Genomic DNA, 23186 nt, shown 5'->3' with positions numbered 1-23186 from the left:
CGAATAAGAATTCCTTTCCATTATCTAAAAAAATTGAATTAAATCTATATAGCCTTTTGAATACGTCTCCAAGGGTACCGGAGGCACCACCACATAATTTGCCGCAATCCCTTTAACATTTGAAACCCCAGTTGACCCTTTAGGGGTCATTTGGTATGAGGTATAAGTACAAATAGTGCTGGAATAATTTAATTCCACCTTAATACTTTGTTTGGTTAGCAAACCTGGGATAAGTTATCCCGGGATTAAAATTAATACCGGGATAACTTATACCTTGTAGGGGGTGGGGTAGTTAGTGTCGGGATAATTTATACCTTCTTCTTAGAAATTATGCAAATGTCATTTTTAATACAACATACCAAAAGTGGATAAAAAACAATCCCAGCATAACTAATCTCAGCATAATTTATCCCATCATAACTTATCCCAACATAACCTATATTCAAACCAAACGACCCCTTATATGTACTACCGATCACTACACTTTATCACTCAATATTATTGTACGAAAACTGAGATTCTATACTCCCTACTTTTTCTCCATTAGCTTTCTATTGAAATATCAACAAAATTGTGAGAGACAACTGACAATCTAATATGAACTTCTTAAAGAAGTCTTTACAATACCAGTACACGTAAGGCGCATAAAAGTACCAAGTCCGGAATTTTGCATCTAAACCCCTTATCTGCCAAGTAGAAACTCCTAACTGAAACATGAGCACCTCCCTGTCATCAAGCCTTTTAGTTTTATATTTTAATATAACAATTCCAACGTGTGCACACCTTGACGATTCCGTACCTGCTATCTCCCACCAACACAAGTACCGAGTAATTTTGCCACAAAGCTTAGGTACACGAGAAAAAATTACCTAGTGTGTTTGGTCTATGCTGGAATTTAAGCACCATTCATCCATAATTTTCACCCACTTCATTGAGGTTACGCCACACTCTTAGGTGCAGCCATCAGACCTTTTATTAAACCCAGAATCTCATTACGCATCGTAGAAACAGCACTTGGACTGACCTGTTCCAAATGGGAGAACCACAGAGTATCTGCATCTTGGGTTCCACTGCTAGCATACCATTGACAGATGACTCGTGCAATCGCTAAGACATACACGCCACAATCATAACCATTCACTTGCTTTGGCGTGCCTGGACATTCTTTGTAAATGGCGCTGGACGCTGTATAAGGAAGAGTAACCTTGTATACTTGTTTGGCGTGATACTCATTCATGAACCCGTAGCTGCTGTCATGATGTACAAATACATTGGAGTTTCTCTCAAAAGCCAGTACGCTCCAATGAATCCCACCTTCAGCCATGCACACATCAGAATTATCGTTGATAGGTAAGAGAATCAACTTCCTTCTAGAAAGATGAAGTGGCTCCATGAAATCCTTCAGGCTTGCAGGATCAGGACACTCCTTAATCCAGAAAGCAATAGAAGGTGGTACCAGCAATATGTCGTCAGATGGAAAGCTTGAGCTGAGATAGCTAAAATAGAACTCAATGATGCGGTCATTGAGATAATTAGGACCATTAAGAATATCCAAATCTGATCGCCTGAGAACAACATCGTTGTAGCCGAGAATCTTCTCATCTGCTTTGGATTTAGCCATGGTGCCAATGCCAACTCTATACATAGTACTCAAGAATTACATACAATAAGAAGAGATTGGAAGGAAAAAAAAAAGTGAAATAAATTGTCATTCTGATCAATCAGATTAGAATTTTCTTAGTACGACATCAATAGAACTGCTTATGATTAAAAAATAAAAATCATCACACCACCAATATTTTGACTGAAATACCAAGTAAAAGGAAACATAGAATGTCCATAAACATTTAGGAGAAGAGATTCTAAATCTCCAACCAAATCAAACTTCAACCATACAAAACCTCCTCCAAATCCTTTGACTCGTTATTGTCTTTGTTATTGTCATTAAACAACTAATTTGTTAAATTCCGCACTACCCCAACTTTCAAACCTTAAATGTAACCCTTCAAAAGCTATTTAGTTTCCTTCTTCCAAATGATGGATCCGAGTCGGACCATTCTGATTTCTATTGACACCCTACGTGGCGTCTGTGTCCCAACCTAGTTGTTAATATGGATGATATTATTATGACTAAAGATTCCCAGGAAGTGATTGAGGTACTAATGCCGCACCACTTTACTACTAACTTTCATACCACAAAGACTTTGGACAACTTAAGAACTTGTTTGGTATAGAAAGTGCTTAGTTCGGCAATTGGATATCTTGAACGAAACCGATATGTCTGTCTACCAATTGAATCACCTCATACCTTTAAAATCAGGTTACTAGCTGGGGTTTTAACAAATCTAGGCGGCTACAGGAGATTAATCGTTCAAGTTGTATTGTCTTACCATCACATGTTCTGATGTTTCTTTTACAATGTGCAGAATCTGGGATGCAGTAGTACTCATCCTTCAATCTATCAAGAGTAACCTTGTGCAGAGACATCTATACGAAAAACCTAGAAATATTGAAGTTTCTTAATTGTACACGACCTAATAATCTTATATGAGGATCCCTTCTACCATATCACTAACCACCAATCAATCCATAAGTAGTTAGCTCTCTTATTTCTTCATTTTTCACATCCACAAAGCTAATAGATATAATTAACATTATTTTACAATAAGATTTGTAGTCCATTTCATTTGGTGTTTGGTTAATGCATTACACAATTTATCCAAATCAACAACATGATTCAACAAACACCAATGCAGACCCAACATTGATTGATAGCTCTAAAAAGAAAACGTAATTGCTCAAGTCATGTCGTTTTCTCAATTCATGGTTTCTCTTTCAAAAAATCATCAAATGGAAAACCTTATTTATTTTTTAAAGATGAAATTGTACAACCAAAGCTTTGCAATTAGAGGAAGAAGAAAAATGATTTTTAGTTCTCATAAGTCAGCAACAACCTTACTTTATATTGGGTACAAGTACAGCTGAACCCAATATTGCGACATGAAAATTTTAAGCAAATATTTATATTATAAACCCATAATTTCAAAAATCCAACGTTTAAATCATGAGTCCGCCTCCATATGGATTAATGCAAATGAATCTAATCACACACCAACAATGATAATAGGAAATAACACCAATTAACTAGTAGAATAAAATATCAAAATTCACAAAAAAATAACCCACTGACTTAAACCTCGAATGGAGCTTGGCCGAATCCTTCAAATCTTCTTGAATGTCACAATTATGAATCTTTAATTAATGGGTATAAAATGGAGTAGTACTGGTGAGGTGAAGGAAGAATAAAGAAGAAAAAAGTGTAGGACTAACAAAGGCAAGAGGATTAGTATTTTTATTTTTAGTTTTTCTTTTGGAGCCCCTTATTTGAGATTTTGGCCAAACTTATCGCCTTATCTTTAGGGTATATTTAATTTTGTCCTTCCAATATAACTTTAAGCACATTTTGTCCTCTAATTTACAAATCCTGAGCACATAGGATATAGCTAGCATGAAACACCCACAACACTGTTATGACTAACGTTAAACTCACTGAAGTGCACATGAACACTGTTTAGCATCGCTCTTATAACCTTCCCTCTGTAATATTCGAATGATCTCCTCTTTTTTTCCTTCTTATATTCCAATAATTTTAGTATTTAACCAATACAAAGTTAGGTGGAGAAATACATTAGTACCCCTACTCACGCGCAGCTCCTTTGGAAAGAAGGTATGGCTAGATGCACCACACATAATTATCAACACATGCAACTCTTTTGATTAGTTTATACGGAAAATGGTCAAATATATCCCTCTAATATTGAAAATTGTTTAAACTTACCCTAAGGCTGGCAAGTGGGCCGGTCCAGGCCCGGGATCGCGGGCCAAACGGCTAAACGGGCCAGGGCCGTTTGGTCCGGTTTTAGCGGACTTGGTCCGGTCTCGTGGGCCGGTCCTATGATTTGGGCCCGCCAGACCCGGTCCCTTAGCGGGCCTAGCGGGCCCAACGGCTATTTTTACCAACGACTATTTTGTTTTTAAAAAAAAATAGTCGTTGGGCTGTCAAAAATAGCCGTTGGCTATTTATGAAATAGCCATTTAACCCCCCAACTTTGTTTTAATCCCAAACTTTTTATTGCCATGATTTTTAATGCTATAATAAAAATATAACGCATTGATTTGAATATCTCTTTATAATATTTTTGTCTTTTTATATATCTTAAGCTATACATATAGTATAATATAGTATAGTATAGTATAGTATAGTATAGTATAGTATAGTATAGTATAGTATAGTATAGTATAATATAGTATATATATGTATATATGTATATGCATATCGAATAGGTTGATTTGGAGGTCCGTAGGTTGATTTAATGCATTTTGGTGAAAGTTGAAAAGTTGAGGGTTTGAAACGTTGAGAGGTTTGACCGGGAGTTGAATTTATTGATATCGGGTTCAGATTGCAATTCTGGGAGTTGGAATAGTTCAGTTATGTCATTTGGGACTTGCATGCAAAGTTTGACGTCATTCCGGGTTGATTTGATATAATTCGGTGCGAGTTGTAGAAGTTGGAAGTTCATAAGTTTGATTTAAGATGCGATTTATAGTTTTGATATTATTTGATGTGATTTGAGGCCTCAAGCATGTACGCGTTATGTTATGAGACTTGTTGGTATGTTCAGACGGGGTCCCGTGGGCTTCGGGGTAGTTTTGGACCATTTGTAGGCCATTTTTAGTTACTGGTTTTTGGCTACAGGAGTGTGCATCGCATCGCGGATTTTGGGTCGCATTCACAAAGAGCAAAATGGGAAAAAAGACCTGTGAATCGCATTCGCGGAGGAAGCTTCGTGTTCGCGAAGAAGAAAGTCCATTGTCACTGAACCGACTTTGAAAGCTTATATCTTGCAATCTATAAGGAATTTGGAGATGATCCAAAAATATAAATTGTAGCCCTTTTGTGTCTAGTTTTTAGAAAATTAAACTGTTTGTCATTTGTAGTTTTGAACTAAAAGTTATAGTAGATATACTACAGACTATCTGAGAAGAGTTTGGGAAGGGCAATGAAAATTTGTTCATCACGATCATTTCCCACAGACCGCGAAGGGTAAAATGTGTGCTGGAAATTTTTTGAATCGCGATCACGAAGGGTACCTGGGGAACAATGTTTAAAGTACTCTATTTCGAAGGTTTTGGTCATTTTATCATATTTTGAGCTATGGAGCTCGGATTTGGGCGATTTTGAAGGTGATTTTCACACTTTGGATTGTGGTAAGTTTTATTTACCCGGATTTTATTATATTTCATGATTCCATCATTATTTTTATCATTAAATTAGTGATTTGAGTTGGAGAAAATGACAATTTTTGTAAAAACTTTCAAAAATGTAAAATGAAGATTTGAAGGACGATTTGGTGTTAGAAATTAGATAATTTTGGTATGGTTGGACTCGTATCAGAATAGATATTCGGATTTTGTGAGTTTTGTCGGGTTCCGAGGTGCGGGCCTGGGGTTGACTTTTTGTCTAGACTTTTTAGTTTTCATTAAAGATCGAAGCTTTATTATCCCAAATTATTTTCTATGGTTTTAATTTATAAGTTATTTTGGCTTGACTTGAGAAGTTCGAAGATTATTTTATACAAGAAGGTCATTTTAGAGTGTTGATGTTGCCTCTTTGATGTAAGTATCTTGCCTAACTTTATGTGGGGGAACTAACTCTTAGGATTTGAGTCGTTTGTACTAATTTGTGTCATGTTAAAGCCGTATACGCGAGGTGGCGAGTACGTACTCAGATATGTGTGAAAATTGACCAGTTTAGACTCTTAGGCTTCTTTCATGTATTTATTTGGGATTGTTAGCACATGTTATATCTTTTAATTGTCTTGTTTACTTTGCATGCTTTATTTAAAGTTGTTGTTACATGTCACATCCTTTACTTGTCAAAATTACTCTTATATGCTTTATGTGAAGTTGTTACCTCTTTTATCATTATGCGACGTCTTTTATTGTTGAGTTACTCTTAATTGAAATTGTTGCTACATGGCATCCTTTTTGTTGCTGGTTTATTTTCATTCATTTTGATCATAGTTTCTAGTTCGTGCCATCTCTTTCATTGTTAGTCTATTTCATACGCTAGAATTCGAAGTTTAACATTTCATGAAAATACCTTCATTATCGAGCTTATCCTTAAGAAATTAATTGAAGTTGAAGTTATTGAAAATCATTAATCTATTTTAATTGAAGTCGTGTTTAAAAGGGAGTATTGTTCATAGTTGAGTTACTTTCTCGTTCATTTTATTGTTATTGAGATTCTATATACATTGTGTTTGAGTCGCGGGCTATTTGTTGTGGAAATATTGATATTGTTGGTTCTTTTGGAAAGGTTGTGGCCTATGGGCACTTGTGGTACGAGTTGATATGTCGTGTTGGTGTGATGTAGCACATGTGAATTGTTGTGTGGATTAGTTTTTGTTATACGGAGTATAAGGGTGACATTTCACCATTATTGTTATGCGAGGTATATGTCACGCCCCAACCTCAGTGAGCGCGACCGGTGCTCATTCGAGTGAACCCGGTCGAGCAAGCTTGTTAGATACTTTCTACCCAACTCACCCATGGTCAAGAGAAGACATGATTTCATTAAATAGACAATAGGAAGATCATATATACGATACTAAATCGTCTCATTGGTTACATCATTTTAAAGTCCAAAAATGCACACATTCTTATGATTCGAGTAAAACAAGAGATCAAAACACAACATAATCTGTTTGAATTTTTTAGCACCCATGTACAACCTACATAGTATCTACGGAGACTCTAAAAGATACAAAAGGGTGTTATGATAGTGCCGACAATAAGGCCCCGGCTATACCTCGAGACGTGATAATAATATGAACAAAAGATACAATACGTGACCCCGGAATGAAGTGGGGCTCACCAAGTCTGTTGGGAATAGGATGTACCACTATCGTTGATCAACACTGCCTACTATAGAACCAGCTGCATCCATTTGAAGATGCAGCGCCCCCGGCAAAAGGGACATTAGTACTGTCGAATAGTACTAGTATGTAAAACTAAACACCATCTCAATAGAATGAATAATAATACAAGGGGGAACAGTCAAGAATTCAATAAGAGATTCAAATAATACTAAAACATCAAGTTAAGGATCACATGAGTTTTCAAGTCAATTTCCATGTTATTAGGTTGGATGATCTTTAAAGTCGATATACCATAATTCACAATACCTCAGTATTCTTACATGGAGTCCGATCTCGACCCGATCGGCTAGGTCGTCTAATTTGAGACATCAAATATAACCATAATTTTATTATAATTTCCAGCACAGTTACCGCCATGTGTGCGGCATGGCATCCGATCACGGCCCGATTGTCTAGGCCATCTCACCCGAGACATTACCTTTTTCAATCAATCATTTCACTTCATACTTCTTTCACATCTTTTCAATTCATTGGCATGAGTGGCCTCAATTAGAAAGTCATTCTTGGCACTTGGCCGTATTTCATAATTCCAGTTTCCCCTTTTCACATTCAAACATCATTATCATTATCAACAACAATAAGGTTTCCCATTCAATACATTAAATTCACACATGAGCAATTTTCAATGAGCTACTCGATATCTTTGATATTACTTGTTGACTTGGGCTGTAATAGTACACTCGCACAAGCATACACCGTATCATGCTACTTATACTAGTTCGAGAGTATGAAACTTAACATTTATTGATCATGCACGTGTGTTCTTGTATTATCTGCTTTCATGTTGATATTGAGCATGTGACCATGCCGAACGGATTGTGATATTGAGCCTGTGACTATGCCAGGTGGATTGTGATGGTGAGGTTGTGACCATGCCGGGCGGATTGTGATTGTGATCCTGTGATCATACCGGGCGGATTGGGATATTGGCATGTGAGTTATGTGTGCGGTTGTAATTAGACATGTGGGCACAAGGTGTCATGAGCATATGATTGTGGTTTGATACTAGTGACTTGTGATTATGAGATGAGGTATCTCGGAGTAATTCGTTGTGAGACTTGTGTTAGAACGACTTGATTAGTTGGTTGTCATTTGTTTCCCTTATATGTTTCCGCCGGTACTTTAACGGTGTTCTTATTACTTTACTGTTTATATCACATGTTGATTCTTGTTGCCATTTACTGATTCCTGCTTTCATTATTAGCTTTATACTCTTATACTACACATGTTATTTGACTAGTAATTGTCTTGACTTATTCCTCGTCACTACTCTAGTGAGGTTAGTCTTGATACTTACTGGGTATTGACTGTGGTGTACTCATACTACACTTTTGCATATATTTGTGGAGATCCAGGTATTGGAGATAGCAGACTCATGCAGAGTAAGCTTATTGATAGCGAGGATTCAAGGTAGAGCTGCTTGGTTGTCGCAGTCCCTTAGAGTCCTTTTCTTTCATTGTACTGTCAGCTTGTTATTTGAACAATATTGTAGTTCGATCTTTGAGATCTTTCGACCTATTCAGCTAGAGTTTGTGACTCTGTATTACCTAGTCTTGGGAGGTTATTATGATTATTGTCGCATATGCTTATTTCACTTTTGTTTTGGTATTCATATTAAACTCTATTTAAAATTATCATTGTTAAACTAGTTTAATTATTGTAAGTAATATGCTTATCTAGTCTTAGAGACTAGGTGTCATCACGATGCGTATGGTGAGATTTTGGGTCGTAACAACTATCAATTACAAATATTAAGTATCCCAAAATAAGTACATCTACCAATTACACCACTACCCATCCAATTTCTATTTTAGCTTAGATTCTAAATAGTCCATCAACTCAATATGTATAATCACATAAATATCTATAGTATGTTTTAGATACAAATTTTAAATGTTTTTCTTCTTTTACTTATTTTTCAATCAAACACCATCACATACAACTTTATTTTGTGATGTGAGTTTGCTGATTTATGACAACCAGATCGTATGTTTATGGTGACATATCACCAAAAATAAAATAAAGATAGGATGTTTATAGTTGTTGTTAACAAGAGCCTATATGTTGGTTATGTTTTCTATCAGTTATTGATAACACACTTTTCTTTCGGAGAAGACTCACTTTCAATGGATCTCGTATTAATTTCAATGCGAAGCCTCTCTACAAAATTTTTTACTTGTTTACCCGTAAAATGACAGTTAAATTTATACGTAGTTTCTAGACAAGAGAACTAATTTGATCCTGAAATAAATAAAATAATCGAAGAATTATGCAATACTTAGCCTTATAATGTAGACGAAACAACAAAATTGATAGTTCCGAGAACAAGGTTTCCGGGCACAACAATAGTGAAATCAAAAAGTGAGAAAGTAAGATTATATTAAGCTTTGTATAGAATGTAGTGCAAGTTTGCCAGAAAATTCATGTCCTTTACAATGATAATTGAGCTCACTATTTATAACTATGTCTAGGGAATAAGGTCCTAGGATCGTGCCCTTCTTTAATGTCAATTATAAGGGTCATTGATGAAGGCGTAACGGTGAACATAAATGCCAAATTCTTTGTAACGAACCATCACTCTTAATGCCACATAATATTCTTCATTAAATTTACCGGGCGTAGAGCATTTATCACACCTTTATGAATGTTATTCTTTCTGGTGACAAGCAAAATAGCTGCGTGCAGTCTCTGGCCATCCCCATCTTGGGTTCCACATGTCCTTCTTTTTGGACGACCATGTGTCATAACATATTTTACCCTATACAAATAGTCCTTCTGCTTTTCGGTGACATAATTTTGTGTTACCGGGAAGATGGTAGAAATACTCTTTTTGCGAGAATTATTATAATTTCCTCTAAAGGCTTCTGACGGTTGATTAGACGTATGTCTCTCCGCATTTAATGCCCCGAATACGCGTCATCCCATGATTCAGCACAACTTTTGCCGATTATCGAGGTGATTAATTATGGCCATAAATTTAACCGCCAAAATGTTTGGTTATACGCATCAACCTTCTCCCATACACTTCATAATTTTCCAAGATTCTGATTTACACCTTAGTTCTCTATCTTTTCTCTAACTTTCTTCAAACAAAAACCTTCTCCTTCTTCCATACAATGGCTTCTTCCTCAAAACGCACCAGTTCTTCAAAAAACAAGAACAAAGCTGAGGACACTGTTCCTGCAACGGTGGGCTCTATCATCTCTAGAAGTCTTATTACCACAAAAGACTTCGAAGAGAAATTCCCTACTGCTACTCCTCGTACATGGGCCGTCAGTAGGTACTCTTCTTCCATCTGTCCTTCCAGCATTCTTGTTATGAAGGAAGACTGCCGTTGCCAATAGTTGGATATTATTGCTCCTGATCTATTGAAGCGAGTGACCCTTCCCAAGGAGGGTCTTAAATATTTTTACACATAACCCTTTACTTTGGGTGCATTTTCTTTGAGTGGAGAGCTTGATTCCGTGATTGCGGAGTTTTGCCTCCGCTGCCAAATATGTTTGGCACAAGTAAGTCCTTCTGTGTGGAGGACAGTTTCTTTCCTTGGGCGTTTGTTCCAGGAGACTGGAGAAGAGCTAAACTTAGCTCATATGATGAATCTCTATTCTCCGAAGATCTTTCGCGGGGGAATGGTAAACCTCTGCAAGCGTGGCCACCATGCTCTGTTATCTAGCATGGATGGAGACAACGACCGTGGGCGGATGGAACCTTTCATTGCAGTTGCCACCAGTGATATTATTCTGGCAATGGCTTTATCCTTTCCGGATGCTTGGAACCGCACTCGTACGATATCTGTTTAATATTTCCTTTTACTAAGTATTCTTCTATAGCCGCATCGATCCTTCATCCTTCATATGTTTTATCAACTCGATGGATTCCGCCTATGGTTGTAAACTTGGGCCAGTAGGTCCAAAATATCTTGGATGTTACCACGCCCGAGACTCGTACGTGGAAAGAGCTGTCCATCAAATACGGGTGGAAGGCAAAAAATATGGTAATCCAGACTAACCTTGCTTCAACTTTTTATGTGAGGAAATTTATTGATCCCTTCTATCTTTTTCTTCAAATCAGGTTACCTACGGGTTCTGTTGCTATCCCTGAGGGGGACATTTTGGCTGATCCTACTGATGCAACGAGGATGCTTCAGGAAGCGCTTACTCGAACATGTGTCTTCGGGCACAAATGTTTTACCACGGAGTCCCAGGCCGGAGAACAAGCAACCAAAAAGAAGGCGTTCTTCTATGGCCGAGCAAAAGAATAAGAGAGCGAAGACCATTGACCTTGAGTCGTCTCCAGAAGTTCTAATCACTACCCCTCTTCCCGATCCGGTCATAGACACCATAATGATCGACGATGATGGAGAAGATAATGATGATGCAACTTCTCTACACAGAAGCTGACGTTCATCATCAACTCAACAGAATGCTCAATCTATTGAGTTAGTTACACCAACCGAGGACGACACCTCGATGCTTTGGGGAGAATTTGATTTAGTGGAAAATGCTAACTCCCGTTATCGGGCCCCAATTGATATGCCCGGTATTGCAGGTCTGAGTACCGGGTCCCTACCGTCTTTGGTTGGCGAGCACCCAACAACCAACGCTTCACTCGATGCAGCTGCTTTACACCCTTCAACTCTATCAGCTTTATCCCCGTCTTCACCAGAACCAGCAACTGCTATATCACTTCCATCTTCATCCACTCTGCCACCAGCAATTGCTGTATCATTTCCACCGGCCACATCTGATCATGAAGAAGGCGTTCCTCTTCCCCAGTCCCCAGTTCATAGAAATTTGGGGAAAAATTATGTTGCCCCTTCTGAAGATCCCCATAGGAGGAGGAATGTTACTCTTTCAGTCTCTACCGGATGCAACCTGCTATCCCGACCGGTGGAGCATGCTAATTATTTGAAGCCTTTGGCTTCAGAGACAGATTTGGGAAAAGATTCAGGCACTCTCGGGGGAGTGTTTGTTGAACAACGCCATGTACAATGCCGTAACGGTACGTTCCTTTCTTCCTTTGTTATTTCTCCTACTTTTGTATGAATATATTCTGAGTTTTACCTTTCTTGTTTTGTAGTCCGACTTTCTTGCCTCCGAGGGTTAGATATGACGAAGGAAAGGCCAAATGGGCTGAAGTCCATGATGTTGTTCTTTCTGCAACGGAACGCGAGGCTGCCACCGCTGAAAGAATGGATAACTTAGAGGCAGCCTTGAACTCCATAATTGAAGAGCTTGCTACTGTGGGGGCGAAACATGCCCAGCTGGAAGAGAAGTACAGGAAAACTATCGAGCATAATAGGATCTTTAGTTCGACTGTCCGTGACCTTGATGTTAGCCTCAGATATGTTTGGCCCACCCGGGAAATCCTTTATGCCGAGGTAACACAACTCAAAGAAGAACTTAAGCACCGAGCGACTTCCCTCATTGCTGAGAAAACTTATGCTATGTATAGCCTGGGGAGAAAAACCTTTGAAGAGGCCAAATCAAGTATCATTGATTTCGATGCCAAAATTGCTAAGCGTCATGAGCTTGAGTTAGCTGCTAAAAATGGACTCCCAGCATAGTGTGATGCTCTTGGTCCTTTTGGTTCCAGTTCTGAGTTCTTAGGAACTGAAGAGGAATCGGAGGGCGATGATGCTGAAGGCCAAACTGGGGAAAATGTCGAGCCATCGGTAGATCCATCTACTCTTCCCAGGGGCGCGAACACTTCTCTTCCTCCTGGTTCCAGAGATGTTGTAGTTTAACTTTTCTTCTCTTCCCAATTTTTGTACCTGTGTTGTTTTTATAAATAAAGACATCTTTTTGCTTAAGTATTGTTTGAATATTATTTTTGTTTGAATATCCATGCAAGTATTTAACCTTTGCAATTGCTTAAGAACTTTGTAGACGTTTTTCTATTTGAGTTTTATTATGTGCAACTTTGGATGTATTTTTCTCGAAAGCCTTTTTGGTTATGGGAGATCACTTCCAAATGCACGCCTCAAAAGAGCTATGACACGGTTGTTTGCAATAATAAAACCCAACAAAAAGTCAGGATCGAATCCTCAGGGAGCTAAGATGGGAGCTAGGAGTATATATTCAGAATAAGCAAGTGAAGTATCTAGATTGCACTTCCACAAATAGGTTTTTGTTTCTATATCTAAAATTAAGCTAGTGATTGCAAGTTTAAATACATAAGACTAGAGATAATTGTTTTTGGGAGTTTTTCCAAATGTATAAAAGGTCTAGGGCTGTGACCATGACCTAGGTGTTTACCTAATGGGATAAAAACTTTTATGCTCGTTTTGTTATTTGGGGTGGTATTATAGCTCTCAACTCTACGTTACCCACTCAATACCTCTCGGTCAGAGAGTGATTTTGCCCAATTTAGCTTTCTCAAGACCAAATGGGTATCAACAAAACAATTGATAAGAGCTCAAGTCGGGTTGTTACTATCTCTAGGTTGAACCTATTAATTGGGTTAATCTATCTCTCAATTGACCCGATTCCTTGTTAGCTAACTTATCTTAGACTAGGTCCCTCTTTCTCAAGAAAAGACTAAGTCAAATAGGCATGAATTAATATTTTCAACCATCAATTCTACAATTGAAGAATGAACTAAGCTAAATAATAAACACCCAATCATAGACAAACATAAAATTAATCACCCATAAGGTTTACACACTAGGGTTAGGTCACAACCCTAGTAAAAATGTAGCTACTCATAGTGGGTGTTGAAGAAAACAAAGAAGAAAAGATAATAAAACTCATATTGGAAGATTAAAATAGAGAAATCTAATGTTAAATCACCAAAATAAGCTAAAGTTTCCTAAAACAACAAAGAGAAACGACTACAATATTTCAGAGATTCAAAACTTGACCTAATTTCGTGAAACACGTCTATTTATACAAAGATGGAAATCTCGGACAAAAATTCCCCTCGGGAGGTTGTGCGGCCGCACAATTCCATGTGCGGTTCGCAGATTTCTTCATCTGTTAGGAACTGGAGGTCTGCGGTCGCACATTTCTGAACTGCGGCCGCTAGGCAACTCTTCTACGGTCCGCAAAATTTGGACTGTGGCCGCACAATTCTTGTGCAGTCCGTAAGTCATAGAGGCTCTGGACTTGGTATTTTTGCACACTCTCTAATCTTCGACTCTTAGCCCATCTTTGTGGACGCACAATTCATGTGCGGTCCGTAATCTGCGCAAATGTCTGCTAGAGTTTCCTTCTTTGTTTATCCAGGTTTTCGAGACAATCATCAAAAGAATTCCCGACCACTGAGAAGTCATCCATTAAATCTTCAAGGTAATTCTCCACCATGTCCGTGAAAATAACCATCATACACCTTTGAAAAGTCGCTGGTGCATTGAACAAACCAAATGGCATCCGCTTGAAGGCAAAAGTGCCATAGGGACATGTAAAGGTTGTCTTATCTTGATCCTTCGGAGCAATAAGAATTTGGTTATAGCCCTAATACCCATCAAGAAAGTAATAGGAAGGGAAGTGGAAAATGATCTTTCCTTGTGACTTTGTTAAGCCTATAATAGTCCATACACACTCTCCAACCGGTCACCGTTATTGTAGGAATCAACTCATTCTTGTCATTGGTGACTCACCGTCATTCCCCCTTCTTTGGGACACATTGAACCAGAGAAGTCCACGAACTATCGGAGATGGGATAAACAACCCCGGCATCTAACCACTTGATAATCTCCTTCTAGACAACCTCTTGCATAGCCTCATTGAGTTTCCTTTGATGTTCAATAGATGGTTTGGCACCTTCTTCAAAGTTAATCTTGTGCATGCAAAATACGGGTTTTATCCCCCAAATATCCGCTAGAGTCCACCTATTAGCCTTCTTTCTCTTTTGTAGCACTGCCAATGTAGAATCTACCTGCACGTTAGTCAAACAAGCGGAAAGAATAACCAGTATAGTAGAAGAAGAGCCAAGAAATTCATACCAAAGATGTGGAGGCAATGACTTCAACTCCAAGATAAGAGGCTCTTCAATTGAATGATTTGTAGGAGGAATTGTCCTATTTTCAAGATCCAAGGACAATTTTCGGGGTTCATAGGTGTACGACTCCATTCCTTGCAAAGAGTTCACAAATTACACGAAGCCATCCATCTCGTCATCATCAAAGTTGAGCAAGACGAACTCCAACAAATCACCAACATTTATCACAGAACTTGTTTCATCCACAATCACATCGGTCACCAAGTCCACGAAAGAGCACACCTCATTGCTATTAGGTTGCCTCATGGACTTACACACATGGAAAACCACCTTTTCATCACCAACCCGGAAAGTATATTCTCCGGCTTCAACATCACAAAGAGCCTTCCCCGTAGCAAGGAAAGGTCTTCCAAGAATAATCGATACCTCATAGTCAACTTCACAATCTAGAATGACAAAATCTGCTGGAAAAATGAATTTATCAACACGAACCAAAACATCCTCAATCACTCCCAAAGGTCTCTTTATAGTACGATCGACCATTTGCAATATCATAGAGGTGGACAGTGGTTGCCTAATTCCCAATGTCTTGAAAATCGAATAGGGAATCAAATTGATACTTGCCCCAAGATCAAAAAGAGCTTTAGCAACTCGACACTTACAATTGTACAAGGAATCATGAAAGCACCTGGATCCTCCAACTTGGGATCCATTGAATGCACAATTGCACTCACTTGATGAGTGACTTTGATAGTTTCAAAATTCATCTACCGCTTCTTTGTCACAAGATCCTTCATGAACTTTGCATAACCGGGCAATTTTTCCAAGGCTTCAACTAATGGCACATTGATTGAGAGACTCTTCATCATTTGAATAAACTTTTTGAATTGGTTTTCACCATTTTTCTTTGCAAGTCTTTGAGGGTATGGAGGTGGGGGCTTAGGCAATGGTGCCTTAGCCTTTTGCACTACCAGTTCCGGTATGTCAATAATGTGATCCCTAGACGGGTTCACCTCCCCTTGAGTCTCTTCCACACTCTCATCAATATCAATCCGAACTTCATCATTAGCTTGTTCTCCATTGTTTGAGATCTCTTCTTCTTGCACCACTTGCTCTTCATCTACAAGTTGCCTTTGGCTTGAGGTAGATGCATTCCCACCTTTTTCACTTTTTGCAGTAACGGCCATGGCATGCCTCGTGTTGTTACCACCCTTTGGGTTCACCACCGTATTACTTGGTAGTGCCCCCTTAGAATGAGTATTTAGAGCTTGAGAGATTTTCCCCATTTGAACTCCTAAGTTGCGGATGGAAGTATTGTGGGAGGTATGTTGGGCATCCGAATCGGCATTCTTTTCCATCATTTGCTTGAACATATTCTCAATATGCCACATTTAATTATTCGAAGAACTTGGACCATGTGAAGGATAAGGAGCCGGGTTTCTTGGTTGTTGAAACATCGGGGGCCTTTGAAAACCTGACCCCCGGTTGCCTTGATTGTTACCTCCCCAATTTCCTTGATTATTGCTCCTCCAATTTCCTTGATTGTTGTTGTTATGACAATTCCCTTGATTGTTTCCACCACTCCAATTACCTTGGTTATTGCCACCATTCCAATTACCTTGATTTCTTGAGTTCCAATTACTTTGATTATTTTGAGGTTGCCATTGTTGTTGATTTGGGCCTTGAAAGTTATTTTTTTGCCCTTGAAAGTTGTTCACATATTGCACCTCCTCTTCTTGTCCATTATAAGAGTCATCTTGATCAAACCCATTATTCTCTTGCACATAATTCTCCACTCGATTTTGCACTTGCGGACCCTTGGTCCTTCTTTTGTTCACAATCATGTTTACTCCCTCCATTGCATTGACTTGCTTAGGACTTTGCACTTGTTGAAGTTGAGCATTTTTTAATTGATTCATGATGGTGGTTAATTTAGAAATGGCCTACCCATGGTCATGCAACTTTTTATGGAGGTGAATCACGTTCGAATCACTTTGTGGAAGATTAGCCCGGGATTGCCATGCCGATGATGTGTCTGCCATTTCATCCAAAATCTCGCAAGCCTCCGCATAAGGCGTTGTCATAAAATTTTCACCGCCAAGTTGATTCACTACACATTGGTTGGTCGTATTAATCCCACGATATAAATTTTGTTGAATCATATTCTCTGTCATATCGTTGTTGGTACATTATTTGACCATTGTTCTATACCGCTCCCATATCTCGTGTAGCGGTTCATTGGGATCTTGCTTGAATGATATAATCTAATCTCTAAGTGTAGCCATATGCCCGGTTGAGAAGAACTTAACAATAAATTTCTCCGTCAACGCATCCTAAGTACGAATAGAATGGTTCGGCAATCGTTCCAACCAATCTAAGGCTTTCCCCCGTAGAGAGAAGGGAAAAAGCCTTAGACCTCAAAGCATCCTTAGAGACATTTGTTTCTTTGCTCTCCCAACAAGTGTCCACAAACCCCATCAATTGTTTGTATGCATTTTGACTTCTTTCTCCAGTGAAAAAACCTCGTTGTTCTAGCAATGTGAGCATCACATTGGTGATTTGAAAGTTTCCCGTCCTAATATGGGGAGGGACTATTGCACTTGCGTACCCTTCATTGGGCAACACCCGGTGTGAGCCGCTCGTGGTGGAGATGGGTGTGGAATTGGGACATTGTCATGAGGCGCCCGACCTCTTCTATTAGCTTGAGGTTCAAGAGGAACCTCTTCAACTTGGTCATCCTCAACGTCTACATCCCCCAAAGGCATGTTTCCGGGTTCATTGCTGTTTGCCGCCATAATTGAACCTATAATTGATTCGTACAAATTCGTAACACGGAAAGATAAGAAGATAATCCACACACAAACCCAAATATATAGCTAACACCGTTTTTAACTCTCCGGTAACGGCACCAAAAATTGATCACAACACTACGTTACCCACTCAATACCTCTTGTCCAAAGAGTGGTTTTGCCCAATTTGGCTTTCTCAAGACCAAATGGGTATCAACCAAAATAGTTGATAAGAGCTGAAGTTGTTAGCTAAGTTATCCTAGACTAGGTCCCTCTTTCTCAAGAAGAGACTAAGTCAAATAGGCATGAATCAATGTTTGCAACCATCAATTCTATAATTGAAGCATGAACGAAGCTAAATAACATACACCAAATCATAGACATGCATAACATTAATCATCCATAAGGTTTACACACTAGAGTTGGAACACAACCTTAGTAAAAATCTAGTAACTCATAGTGGGTGTTGAAGAAAACAAAGAAGAAAAGATAATAAAACTCATATTGAAAGATTAAAATAGAGAAATCTAATGTTAAATCACCAAAATAAGCTAAAGTTTCCTAAAACATCAAAGAGAAACTACTACAATACTTCAGAGATTCAAAACTTGACCTAATTTTGTGAAACACGTCTATTTATACAAAGCTGGAAATCTCGAAAAAAATGCCCCTCGGGAGGTTTTGCGGCCACACAATTCAATGTGCAGTCTGCAAATTTCTTCATCTGTTAAGAACTAAGGTCTGCGGCCGCACATTTCTGAACTATGGACGTGAGGAAACTCTTCTACGGTCACGAGGTGTAGTCCACGGCTTTAGCCTTAAGCTAGGTTGGGCTGTGGTTATTGTATATTCCATCTCTCGAGCCCCGAAGAAAACAAATTGCTTTAGCGCGAGCAGCAAGGAAAGGGATGGGCATAACAGAAGGGAGATATACCTCCTATAAGCATTACTCTCTTTTGAGGTAACTTGCTTACAGTGATATGAATGTTGACTCATCTGGCTAACATTGAACTTGGTAAAATGAAATCTCTCAGATATTAGGTTTGAGTCCTTGGACGAGATAAAAGTTATATGGCTATATAAAAAAGGCGGGTGGGGCTTTAGGCGGCTTTTTTTTGAATATTAGAATTCTCACTGCTTAACTTTCAATTCGCCTCTGACCATCAAATGAAATGTGAATAATCCTTCCTCCTCTTTTTGAAAAAAGGGGGGCTTCCAGTTCTGTCGGTGCTTGAAACAATTTTGTCTTCTCCATATTACTATATCTCTAGAGTTAATAATTTTATATGAGGAACTACTGAACTCAATCACTTTCTGCCGTTACTCTTCAGTTTTTTATTGAGTTCTATCCTACAGAGGTACTCAAATTGGATCAGTGATCGATTTCTAGGTTTCGTCGTAAACCTAATTGGTTATTTCCAATTACGAAAATCAATAGTTCAAACCGCACTCAAAGGTAGGGAATTTCCCATATTTATAGGAACTTTTGTACCAGAAATAATGGTATCTCCAATTATAGCCCCTCTGGGATATAAAATATATCTCTTCTCACCATCCCCATAGTGTATGAGACAAATGTATGCATTTCGATTAAGGTCGTATTCTATGGTTACGATTCTACCATATATGTCTTTTTCATTCCGTCGAAAATTGATTTTACGGTATAGACGCTTATGACCTCCCTCTCTATGCCTTGTGGCAATGATTCTTCTCGCATTACGACCTTTACCACAATGATGCTATCCATAAATCAAATTATTTTGTGGATTGTTCTTTTCCTATCTATGAAGTAGGATGAGTGTCCTACCTAATTCAATGTTATGTAACCAAGTTAGTATCCTAGCGGAGCTCTTAGTACTTTGACCTTTAAGTATTAGAAAAAAGCCTTTTATAGGATAAACTCCTAAATTTCCTACTTGAAGAGTAAAATCTTTCTCAAATTCTAGAGAGATCTCCTTATTCGAACATTAGGAAAAAAGCTTATCCGCGGCCTGACCATCTTTCGTTTGCGGTTGAAAAGTTTTTTGCGCGAAAGCCGTTGCTTGTTCCATAATTTGCTGGGATGGGAAGTATAGATAGAAAGACAGAAAAGGGGGCGTCGGCTCTGAAATGATGGAAGATTGAATACCTCAGGAAAGCCTGGCCAGAGCCACACATGCAAGTTTCCCACAACAGTAAAAGTATGATTGATTCCGTCGATCGAACGAAAACAACTTCTTTTTTCCCGGGTTCTCTCGGGACCGGGAGAACTCTCAGTTAAGTACGGCATTCAGTGAGAAGTAAGACAAGTTCTATTAGATCATCTAACTTATCTTAGACTCGTCAGTCTATGATACATTGAGTTGAGAGTCAAAGGATAAAGGAGTTTAAAACCTTATAACTAAAAAAGATTCGAGTGAAAGCCAGCTGCATAAAGTCCATCAATAGTACTTTAGCTTTTTGAATCAATCTTCTTTTGATTTTATTCTCGGCTGGTTGATATTACAATACGTCAGTTAGTTAAGATTTTATCCCCCTGGAAGACTAAAAGAATTTAGATTTCCTGAAAAAATTAAATTTACGGAAGCATCTATCTCTATCACGCACTTCAATCCGCACATAAGGAGAAATGGGCGGATGCTTTAACATAGGCGGATGTGAAACATAGAAAGAATAGATTCAGGTGCTCCTCAGTCAAGAGATTCTTCTCCCTAAGCAGCATTCTTGTAAGCTTGCCATAAAGAAGCTAGCCAGAAAGCAGGTCAGGGAGGCAAGCGATAGTACAAGTAGGCTAACACGCGGGCGAGGTTGAAGGGGTCTTGCGCAACCTTCGGATTATCGCAAACGCAACCTTTGACCCCTTCATCGACAACCTCTCATTTGTTTGACTTTGGGATTGGTAGTCCCATCTGCTCTGACGTCAGAATGATCATTATAATACGATGATAGCACCTGATTAGTGAGTTACTGCCACCGTTTACCAGGGCTTCCATTCAAAGCTTATAACACTTCTCTTTCCTACCTTCCAGCACCGGGTAGGTGTCAGACTCTATACATCGTATTACTACTTAGTACAGTCTTGTGTTTTTAATAAACAGTCGCTACCCCCTGGTATGTGCCCCGAGTCCTAAAGTTAATTCGGAACATGTTTGAGAGCTTCGATCGAAAACCTTTCCTATCTAGTGTCAGCTGTTTCAGTTCTGCTTCCAACTACCTATGCGAGAAAGCTTGGACGTATAGCAAGATTAAATAAGAGGTATTGTAGCGTTTTGGGGGTTTGGCTGGGCAAACCTTTCGTCATTTTCATAACTACTATTATCTGTAAATAGGCCTACACCGAACGACGGCCAACCAGGGCCTCCACTGCTACCCCCAGGTTTCCTTCAGACCCTGACATCCCCTTCCCGATGCATGAAGATATGAAGTGACAACCCTTTGAAGTTCATCCATAAAGAGGTATCCAAGCGATACTCCTGGCATGGCCAGCTCCCATAGTGTGACGGGTGGTATGTACAAGGCCCGAGAACGAATTCACCGCCGTACGATGCCTTTTTGGAATAGAATGCTTTTTTGACAGAGCTTCAAGCAAGAAGGAGGAAGGCACACAAAAGATCCTTTTTTGGCTATTTCTTTAGCCCTATGTCTCTTATCCCTAGGAGGTCTTCTTCCACTAGCAGGTTTTTTCAGAAAACTCTATTTATTCTGGTGTGGATGGAAGGCAAGCCTATATTTCTTGGTTTTAATAGGACTCATTACAAGCGTTTTTTCTATCTACTATTATTTAAAAATAATAAATTTATTAATGACTGGACGAAACAAACATAAGGGAAGGGGGAAAGAATAAGTTTCTATTCAGCCTCCTCCAACTCCAGGCTTCTTTTCTTCTAGGAATCCTAACTTGGTATGCAAGCTCAAGAAAGCGATTTATGTTATGGCCTCCGGCAAGCTAAAGCAGGCACCAAGAGCTTGGTTTGAAAGGTGACAACAATATATATAAGAGCCAAAATAGAAGTAGAGGAAGGACCCGATTTTCAAATAAGTAAATCGAATCATTCAATGCTTATAAGGAGGTTGACATCAAGTGTTGTCCTTCTTCTGCTTTATGTGGATTCGAGTAGTTTTTTCTTCGGAAAATTGCCAGAGGCCTATACATTTTTGAATCCAATCGTAGATATTATGCCAGTCATATTGTGGTTGTTTCGGTACTTTTGTCAATCTTGCACCTATATTGAGTAATGCCTGAGTCGCAGCATCATGTTCTGACCATCAAATGAAATATCTATTGCCAATACTAAGTAGCAGTCAAATATTTGTATCCATTTTTCATGATATTATGCATGGATCAGGTATATCATAGCAAATTCTTCAGAAAAAATTATGTTTTCCATAATGGAATCTGATAGTGAGATCTCGAGTAAGTGTTTAAATAATCTTCTTCTGTCAGAAGAAATGATTCATCGAAATAATAAGTCACCATTGATATCGACACATCTGAGATCTCCAAATGCGCGGGCGTTCCTCTATTCAATCTTTTCCTTTTTCATGTTGCTAGATATCTCATTCGTACACATCTTCTCTTTATTTCCCGGGCCTCTAGTGAGTTACAGACAGAGTTTGAAAATGTCAAATCATTAATTATTCCATCATCTATGATTGAGTTGCGAAAACTTCTGGATAGGTATCCTACATCTGAACTGAATTCTTTCTGGTTAAAGAATCTCTTTCTACTTGATCTGGAACAAACATCTTAAATAAAAATACTTAATAGCATGAAGATACATTTATACAAAACTTCTACCTCGAGCACACGCAATGGAACCGTAGAAAGTCAAGTGAAATCCAATACACGCCAGTACCGGAAGTGATAATAAAAGTGGGAATGCGTAGGTAGGCTGCCACGCGGAGTGAAGGTAACTAGCCAATTCCCCAAGCAAATAGGCCTACACCTAAGGACGGCCGATCGGGGCCTCCTACTTGGTTCTGTCGTTTACCTTATGCCTATCTATTCCTTTAATCATCAGGTGCTAAAGCATGGGTGTTTTGTATCCATTGAGCAAAAACAATTTCGCTGCTAGGGTGAGCTAACTCTAAAAAATATTTCCACAGTTCGGACTGAGACATGGCCCAGAATCCTACGGGAGGCAGCATTGGGGAATTTTCTGCAATGGGCAGAATTTGGACTGCAGTCATAAGGCATCCTTTTGCGGCCGAACAATTCTTATGCGGTCTGCAATTCACAGAGGCTCTAGACTTGGTCTTTTTGAACACTCTTTGATCTCCGACTCTTAGCTCATCTTTGCGGCCCTACAATTCATGTACAGTCCGCAATCTGTGTAAATGTCTGCTAGAGTTTCCTTCTTTGTTTGCGGCCTTATATGGAAATCTGTGGTCCGCAATATCTTTTGCGTACAACACAATTATGCTCCTCTGCCTTTCATTTCCTTGTGCCTTGGACTACTCCTTTTTAAGTCGGATT

The 23186-nt window shown here is 38.9% G+C and overlaps 1 protein-coding gene across 3 annotated transcripts; it reads right to left on the bottom strand.

The window, feature by feature from the left end:
• Window positions 1–571: 571 nt before the first annotated feature.
• On the bottom strand, window positions 572–3353 carry LOC107762236 (NEDD8-specific protease 1-like). Of its 3 annotated transcripts, none has more exons than XM_016580581.2 (2): window positions 3197–3353; window positions 572–1637 (listed from the first exon to the last, which is right to left on the bottom strand). In XM_016580581.2, the coding sequence occupies exon 2, from the start codon at window positions 1619–1621 to the stop codon at window positions 938–940; it is 684 nt and encodes a 227-aa protein (XP_016436067.2). In that variant the 5' UTR covers window positions 1622–1637; window positions 3197–3353; the 3' UTR covers window positions 572–937. The 3 variants fall into 3 exon arrangements, with proteins under 3 accessions (XP_016436067.2, XP_075090271.1, XP_075090272.1); XM_075234170.1 differs by having other exon boundaries at window positions 3191–3345; XM_075234171.1 differs by having other exon boundaries at window positions 3187–3343.
• Window positions 3354–23186: the final 19833 nt, after the last annotated feature.

This window comes from Nicotiana tabacum, chromosome 17 (genome assembly GCF_000715075.1).
Source record: "Nicotiana tabacum cultivar K326 chromosome 17, ASM71507v2, whole genome shotgun sequence".
NCBI classification, from domain to species: Eukaryota; Viridiplantae; Streptophyta; class Magnoliopsida; order Solanales; family Solanaceae; genus Nicotiana; species Nicotiana tabacum.
This window is presented reverse-complemented; position numbering and strand designations above follow the sequence as displayed.

Excerpts from the sequence above, each read along its gene's own strand:
- LOC107762236 (XM_016580581.2), bottom strand. The coding sequence starts at position 1,621 with ATGGCTAAATCCAAAGCAGATGAGAAGATTCTCGGCTACAACGATGTT.